The sequence below is a fragment of the Doryrhamphus excisus genome, linkage group LG19 (assembly GCF_037039965.1).
Source record: "Doryrhamphus excisus strain RoL-2023G ecotype Guam linkage group LG19, RoL_Dexc_Guam_v1.1, whole genome shotgun sequence".
Taxonomy (NCBI): domain Eukaryota; kingdom Metazoa; phylum Chordata; class Actinopteri; order Syngnathiformes; family Syngnathidae; genus Doryrhamphus; species Doryrhamphus excisus.
Window position 1 is genome coordinate 7,420,001 of NC_136375.1, and position 8,690 is coordinate 7,428,690.

At 42.6% G+C, this 8,690-nt stretch overlaps 1 protein-coding gene across 3 annotated transcripts in view; it reads left to right on the forward strand.

The window, feature by feature from the left end:
- Window positions 1-8,690, forward strand: part of jag2b (jagged canonical Notch ligand 2b) — a 51,419-nt gene extending 42,729 nt beyond the window's left edge. For all 3 annotated transcript variants that reach the window (XM_058056627.2, XM_058056629.2, XM_058056630.2), the window contains 9 exons: window positions 626-742; window positions 1,004-1,031; window positions 1,620-1,705; window positions 4,059-4,172; window positions 4,268-4,383; window positions 4,718-4,984; window positions 5,064-5,195; window positions 6,302-6,452; window positions 7,834-8,690. In XM_058056627.2, coding sequence (XP_057912610.2) covers window positions 626-742; window positions 1,004-1,031; window positions 1,620-1,705; window positions 4,059-4,172; window positions 4,268-4,383; window positions 4,718-4,984; window positions 5,064-5,195; window positions 6,302-6,452; window positions 7,834-8,369 — 1,547 coding nt within the window. In that variant the 3' untranslated portion in view covers window positions 8,370-8,690. The remainder of the gene's footprint in view (window positions 1-625; window positions 743-1,003; window positions 1,032-1,619; window positions 1,706-4,058; window positions 4,173-4,267; window positions 4,384-4,717; window positions 4,985-5,063; window positions 5,196-6,301; window positions 6,453-7,833) is intronic.

Below are 8,690 nucleotides of genomic sequence, written 5' to 3' on the forward strand. Positions count from 1 at the left end.
GGGAGACAAAACACAACTCTTTTTTTTTTTTTTAGCTTAAGTGGAAAAAAAAGCCATCTCAAAAGTTTTGGGACTCTAGCAAACCACAGTGAGAGCCACTATCCACAAATGGCAAAAACAGGTTGTGGCTTATTAGAAGAAGCTAAAATGTTATTGTTTGTAATAATAACCCAAAAATTTGTTTCTAATTATGAAGCATCGCAGTATCTCAGCTTTGCAGTAATGCTATTAGCATGTATTCAAACGTGACCTTAAAGCAGCAACATAGCATGTGGTAGATATTGATATTCTGATTGATTGATTGGTATTGGCATGGCTGATTCATCCGGGAGCATATCTGCTACTCCTCCGTATTGAGAGGAGCCGGATGAGATGGCCAAGCATCTGGTCAGGATGCCTCCCTGGTAGCATGCCTGGGGGGGTAGGGATATATATCCAGGACACTGGTCTGGGAATGCCTCGGGATGTGGCAGGAGAAGCAGGACAAAGTAGTTGAGGAGAGGGAATACCCCACCTCATATAAGCAGAAAATGAATGTTGCTGTAGTATTTTCATTAGACATATACGTATCTGTGTGAGTTTTCACATTTTCCTAACTGATAAACTCTGAATCCTGCTTTGGTAGCCAAGAACAGCACATGCGCCTCCAGTCCTTGCTTGAACGGTGGAACCTGCGTGGGAGGAGGAGACACCTTTTCTTGTATCTGCAAAGAAGGCTGGGAAGGTCCCACCTGCAGCAAAAGTATGTTCTTGGCTACTGTCTGTTTCTGTCCTTTCAAGCCTCCATTTTTCAGTATTTGTGCTTATATATAAAGTGTGTAGTTCACTAAATGGAGGTCTAACCGCATAAAAATGTGTGAAGGATGCAGGGATTTCACAGCAAATGCCTGACATCCTTTGCCATCTTTGCTTATGTAATAAAAGTAGAAGTTTTTTTTGAATAAAAGCTGGCCGAGATGTCCCTTTTAATGGCTCTGCACCTTCTTTTGTGCTTCTTGAACAGATATAAACGACTGCAACCCTCATCCATGGTATGTATCGTTTCCTGCCTCACACACTCCTGTTCTGGATGTCAAATCTCCTGCACCCATTTTCCCTTCACCCTCCCCCCCCCTGTCCCCGCACTTCACACAGACTGGAAAGGGGTGCAGGGACTCTCTAAAAGGGGTGGAAGTTGTCCTTAAATCAAGCCTCAAAGGGGAATCTCATAGAGCACAGGGCTTTGGGGAATTGAATAGGACAGGGAGAGGTGGGGTAATAGCAACTACCCTGTGGTGAATGCAGGTGGGGGGTGGCGAGCCAGAGGAGGATGAGTGGGGTGGGGTGGGGGGACATGTCCTTTTTCTTTCTGTGTAACCTGAAGGGGAGGGGGAAGGATACTGGGTGGAGGGGAATGGAAGAGTGGTAGGATGAGGGGAGGGGAGGCACTGGACACGCCTATTAGCATCTGAAAGGTGGAAGCTTGTATTGATGAGTTGAATTGAGCTTTGTGACCCCCCCCCACCCCACCCCCCAACACCACACACACACACACACACACATGCTATGCTTTGTTGCAGCTGGAAAGGATATGGCTCTTCTCCAGCGTCATAATCATCTTTTATGTCCCCCCATCTCAGTTATAATGGCGGCATCTGTGTGGATGGAGTCAACTGGTTCCGCTGTGAGTGCGCCCCTGGGTTCGCTGGGCCCGACTGCAGAATCAGTGAGTACCAACATGAGGTTTGTCTCATTATACAACACACTCAGCCGTGCAGTTCAAACAAAAATCTCTTCTCCGCCACTGTGGGTCACATGGACGCCAATATGCAAGACCCCTTTTTTTTTCTTCGTCCTTAAATGTCCCGGAGCGGTCAGAGGTCATCCCTCCTCTATACTCACACAGTCACACCAACGCCCACTGAAGACAAATTAACCAGTGACCCTGAAATTCTTCTTTTTTTTCTCTTTTGTTTTGCCCAGAAAGTGTTCACCTTTTCTGTCAGGCTTGAATTTGAGCTTTCTTATTCTGTTTGCGGGAATCTCACATGACAAAAGCCGCAGTTCTTAGTTCTTCATGCAAGCCCCGAGCGGGAAAAGTTGGAAATGAGATGTTATTTAACACGATTAGACTTTGATTTTGTAGTTATTACCTCATCCAACAAGTTTTTATTGGTTTAGTTGGTGTGCCGCTTCCTGTCATCGTCTGTGTTCTTCCAAGGATGATTTAAAACTTGGAGATGATCCATCAGCAAAAATATGGATGAATCATATTCCTGTCTCATCTTATTTGGCTAAAGTGAAGGCAGTGTCAGGAGTTGTAATGTCAAATCATTTTCATGACTCTGCAGCAATTTGTATTGGTAATGATTCAATTTGATTTTGAACATGTATACAGGAACCATTAGGAACCATTACATGTTATAATATACAGTTCTACATGTCCAAAAAGAGTAGCAAGAAGCATTGAATTTGATTTTGAACATGTATACAGGAACCATTACATGTTATAATATACAGTTCTACATGTCCAAAAAGAGTAGCAAGAAGCAAAGCTTATTTAAGCCTACTTCCTTTCCATGCCACATCAACACATTTGTTTGTGTACTTCCTGGATTGAACACGTACCATTTCCCAATTTTCAAATAGAAACACCACAAGAAAATGCTAAGGTAGTATCACAATGTGTATCAATAGCGCTGTGATATACACTGGTGTCTTGGTTAACATCATTAATCCGACTTAAACCAAAACGGACTGTAACCAAAGCAAATTTTCCCACAGAAAATAATGTAATTCCAATGAATCCGTTCCAGACACCCAAAAATATTAACACAAAATACATAATATTGACAATAATTCTAGTGTTACATGTACAATATCATGCAAACGTAATTACAAATAATGGATGGAGGGGGAGACAAAACAATGCATAAAAAATCAATTCAAAGTATTTTTAACATGCATAATTTTACATTCAACAAACAATGCCACAAACATAACAACCATGTACGCACAAAAAAAAAGCTGCTTCTATTAATTTTGAGTAACGTACATAAAATCTATAAATGCACTGCAACTTGTGTGCAAACAATGCGGACGGAGCGTGTCAAAGCGTGCCTTTGCATGTCTCATTCACATGAATGGGTTAACTCTTCCACTTTTTTGTGGGGTCGGGGGGGGGGGTTCTCAAGTAGGGTCCCTTGGAAATAATGGAAGTAATGAAGCTAAGAGTAATGCAGGGCTGAATAATGCCACGGCTGCTTTACGGATTCAGGAACTGGCGGTGACAACAAACTAAATATAAATACTAATTGAGGAGGTAAATAAGTCATCTCCCTGAACTATTATTTATGTTTTATCAGTATGATTTTGTGTACTCGGTCAGTAGTTTTTGAATTATATTCAGGTTTTGTTTTTGGATTGCAAATATACAGTACGCAGTTTTCAATGACTGTAATTCTTAGGTTTTGCTCTTTGTGTCTGATATGGTTCCATCTACCGTATTTTCTTGGTTTAAAGTCACACTATCTGCTTGTACAGGTGTGTAAATGTTCTTTAATATCGACTTGCATAAAACAAAGAATGAACGTTATTGTCTCTGTTTGTGACAACTACTATATGCTGCTCCTGCTATTCAGTGATGTGGAATGAGATTGGGAGTTTGGTGAACTTGCTTACTAGTCATTTGTGTGTTTATGCTAGTTTGTCGCTGAATAACTTGCCTTTCCAGAGCAACTTATAGTCCAGTGCGACTGCTCATGACACATGTTTTGCCTTGTAGTCCGGAAAATATGGAAAAACAGGAAAAACTAAACTAAAGCCCTACCTATAATTTTATATACGGAACATGACATAAAGGGCTTGTTATACCATCTTTTTTTAATATCTCACCTCAGGCTGACTCACTCGGTGTCACACCCAGCATTTTGGCTCCTATTTATAGAATTTAAATAGCATATTTTGCAGTCTTTGTCTTATTTTGCACTAACGGTGTTTGTTTGGAATGCATCCACCACATTAGTTTGAGGGAAGAACCGATGCTGGTCTCTGGTTTCTTACATCACTTTGTCTTTTAGACATCAACGAGTGCCAGTCTTCACCCTGTGCCTACGGCGCCACCTGTGTGGACGAGATCAACGGCTTCCGCTGCATTTGTCCAATCGGCAGAACGGGAATCCGATGTCAAGAATGTAAAGATTTTTTTCCTGTTATTTTTATGTTTCTGTGCGTCATCCACATGTAATGTATTGTACATTCTTCTGTTTTCCTGTATGTGTATATAAAGTCATCGGTATCGGGAAGTCTTGTCAGTACGCCGGGTTGCAGTTTCCTCACGGCAGCCGCTGGGAGGAAGAGTGCAACGGTTGCCATTGTAGCAACGGAAGAGTGGATTGCACAAAGGTAGCATGTTTGTTTTTGCTCCAAACCTATGCAACTTATTCAGCATCTTTGGCTGGATGCGAAAATGCAAAAAAAAAATTCATAATTCCTACCTGGAGTTAACGTTCTTGAATACAACATTCAAAACATGACTGGAAAAGTTGCCTTTTAATGTCATGTTGAGTCTTGACTCTTTTTTTTTTTTTTTTTTTTATTGAGTATTGCGGGGGTGTTCAAAACACTTTGGACCCCCCCGTATTCCTGTCATTGGTACATACTTGTTTTCTATGAATTTATAGTCAGAACAACATTCAGGATCCTCGCTCACAGTCCTCATTTGACTCTTTGACTCAAGGTGCTGTGTGGTCGCCGGCCCTGCCTCCTCCCATCATCAGACCAGGACCAGGCCATGCAGTCCTGCCCTGGAGGACGCGATTGTGTGCCACACCGATACTTGACATGCTTTTCCCCGCCTTGTCATCAGTGGGGGGTTTGCTCGGTGGGTAGAACGTCACAAGCGCTCACTCAGACCACCAGCACCAAGTGCCAGCCCAACAGTGGGCACCTGGACAACAATTGTGGGCGTGTCACGTTGGTTTTCAACAAAGACAAAGTCCCGCCAGTGAGTTATTTATTTATTTTTTTGATATTTCCAGTGGTAATATTATAACTCATGACTATTTTCATGGTTCTACCCTCAGGGGACCACAGTGGAGAACATCTGCTTTGAGCTGAGGTATCTTCCTGACACCAGAACTTTGGCAAAAGACCACACTCTCCTGCTGCTCTGTGATCTGTCTCATTCCACTCAGGATGCTGTGGAAGTAGCCATTGTAAGTCACTGCATGGCCGACCCTGTCTTAGTTGTTGGTTTTGTAAATCTGCACTGTAGTATCGAGCAGCCGCTTTCCAAAGATTGATAATATGGGCTTAGAGATGGATCATGTTTCTATTTTTAGTCTCTTTAGGGAGAATTTCGTGATTCAAGGGACCCTTAAAATGTACTCAACTTACCTGGCAGCCAATGGAGTATTCCACAAAAATGGGTTTCAAGTAGGGCTGGGCAATATGGACCAAAATACTTAGGTTGAATATCGGTATAACTATACATATCGATAAAGCCAAATATATGTGCAAAAAATAAAATAATAATATATATAGAAAAAGTTAAATATACTGTCCAATCTTCAGTGTAATTGTGGTTACGCCGTTAGCTCTTCCACTTCACGTTCCCCATGACGATAGATGGTAAACATTGACGGTTGATGCCGTCTTTGAAGACCTTTACACCGTCTTTTTCACCGTTCACTCTATGAACGGCCTGCAGCCTCTCCACTTTCATATTTCCGCGGGGATATCCGATCATTGGACGTAGCGAAGGGATGCTAACAGCTAACAGTTGCTCCCGAGTTGTCAACAATGGCGCAAGCGGCAAGCTACAAACGTAATAACATGAACATCCGCTTGCTTAAGGCGTTCGTATGGCACAAAACAATAAGGAAGTAATAAATAAAACACTAAAAACGCAGCAGCAGTAACTAGCTTGCATGTGGGCGGCCATCTTGAAACATGAGACCTCCACATCAAATCCAGTCTATATCGATATGAACCATATGCTTGTTTTTGATATCGTAGTGGGAGAAATTTAATACGCAGACATGACTATGGTGTGTTCAAGGACCGTCAAACAAAGTGGGATGGGTCGCTGCTCATAACAAACTATGTAGACTGTAAAAACTGGGGATATTTAAACGTGTAGTGTTTTTTGAATATAATAATGTCCCATATTTCCAAAATCGAGGATGATTTTTTAAGTCAATGTTTTTTTTGTCATTGTGTCCGAATGTTTCCCACAGATTTCTCTGTGCGCATGATTTAAGATTGCATCACATGTTACTGATGCTGATCATCAACACCCCATCTTCTCTGGCTTTTCCAGTCTTTCCAGCCTGAGGATCTAACAGACCACAGTCTGATACAGGAGACGGCCAACACCATCGTGGGCACCTTATCCAAGCGCCACAACAGCACCATCATGTTGGCGGTCATTGAGGTCAAAGTGGAAACGCAGGTCACATCCCATTCACTAGGTACGCCGCAGGGCATACGTCTCACTTCATCCTTCCTTCCGTCCATTTTCTATACCGCTTATACGAGCATGTCAGGTGGGAGATGATGTCATCGCCTGATTATGTACTCGCCGGATGCTTAAATCTTTAATAACTAATAATTTCATGATAGTCGTGTTAATTGCACAAATTAATGGGACTGTTTTGGTTGAACTGGTGGCAAATGGAGGTGGGGGGGATGACTTTTGATTACCTATAAAATAATATGTAATAACTCAAATGAGAGCAGCACAAACATTCAGTTTTATTTGCACAAAACAACACAAATGCAGCACAAATGAATGGGACTTTTTCGGTTGAATTGGGCACAAATGGGGGTAGGGGGGTTGGTGACTTTTGATTGGTCCATAAAATAATGTGTAAAAACAAACGTTCACAAAACAAATTTGCACAAAACAACACAAATGCAGCACAATTGAATGGGACTATTTTGGTTGAATTGGGAGCAAATGGGGGGGGGGGGGTTGGTGACTTTTCATTGCTATTATCGGTATTATTTGGGGATGATACCACTGCATAGAATTTCTTTTTAAAAACATTAAAAAATAATAAAAATTAATTAAAAAAAATTATATTAGGAAAGCAGGAAGTGAACAAATGTAACAGTTACTGATTGTAAAAGTACCAGATGGAGGGGTAGGATTTAATAAGCTTTGCTTCTTCCTACTTCTTTTGGACATGTGGAACTGGGAACTGATTATGGGATGCAATTGGAATCTGATGCATGTTCAAATGAAACCATAACCATATGGGGTGTTATTCTATATCTAGAGGGCTCTAATGAAATGAAAAGCAAATGTCGAAGGTTGCAAACAGGTTCTCTATGCTCTAACAGTGAAAATATTAGATTTATAAACTTGGCAGAAGTTAATTTGTCCTGGTTGGGTCTGGAACTCCTTAGCCGTGATAAACAAGTGAGGGGAAAAGGTTCATTCATTCATTCATTCATTCATTCATTTTCGACCGCTTTTCCTCACGAGGATCGCGGGGGTGCTGGAGCCTATCCCAGCTGTCTTCGGGTGAGAGGCAGGGTACACCATGAACTGGTGGCCAGCCAATCACGGGGCACATATAGACAAACAACCATTCACACTCACATTCATACCTATGGACAATTTGGAGTCGCCAATTAACCTAGCATGTTTTTGGAATGTGGGAGGAAACCGGAGTACCCGGAGAAAACCCACGCATGCACAGGGAGAACATGCAAACTTCACACAGAGATGGCCAAGGGTGGAATTGAACCCTGGTCTCCTAGCTGTGAGGTCTGAAAAGGTTCCTCTAACATAATAATGCGTTTATGATTCCTTGCTAACCTCTCCTCTGCCATGTCTGTCAACAGATTACCTGGTGCCTCTACTGTGTGTCATCTTCAGTTTGCTTTGCCTCTTCTGCATCATCGTTTGTGTTTGGTGGACTCGTAAACGAAGAAAAGAGCGTGAAAGGAATGCGCATTTACCGTCCGACGTCAACAACCACTGGGAGCCGCTTCGGCTAGTCGGGGGACATCAACAACAACAACAACAGCAGCAGCAGCAGCTGAAAGAAAGCAACAGGGAGGCCGAGCAGGAGCGTAAAAAGCTCATGGAGCCCTCCTATCGGACGTGTGATGAAGGAGAGGAGGAGGATGAGGAGGAGACGGAAGGCGAGCTGGAGGAAGAGGAGATGTGCGGAGCGGAGGCGGGAAAGCAGCCTGTTTATAAGTACTCTAAGGCTGCGGTGCAGTCTAGTGGGGGGCTGATCTTTACCACGCACAGCTCCAGTTCGCCCTTCAAGGCGCCCCACCGGACCCCAGGCTACAGCCCCAAAGACAACCGCTGGAAAAATGTCAGCGCCGTCATGACCGGCCAGAAGGACGTCAGAGATCATTGTGTATAAGACATTTCAAGAAAGACTCGCCAAAAGTGGGAGCGAGACTCTGCGAAGAGGCAGACATTTTTTTTTGTGGACTACATTTTGGGAGGAAAAAGGCTTTGTGTTTCAAGAAGCCATTTTTTTTTTTTTTTGTCGGCATATTTGTGTCACCTGACAATGTTTATATTCAGGCGTCACAATGGACATCCTTTTTTTCCAGGTGGTAAATAACCACTGCAATTTTTGTTAATGTACCATTTAAGACTCAAAGGTTGGTTGCTTTGCTTTACGGACTGTTAGGACTTTATGACTTGGAGTGGTCCCATCAGGCTTCTGTTGGATGTC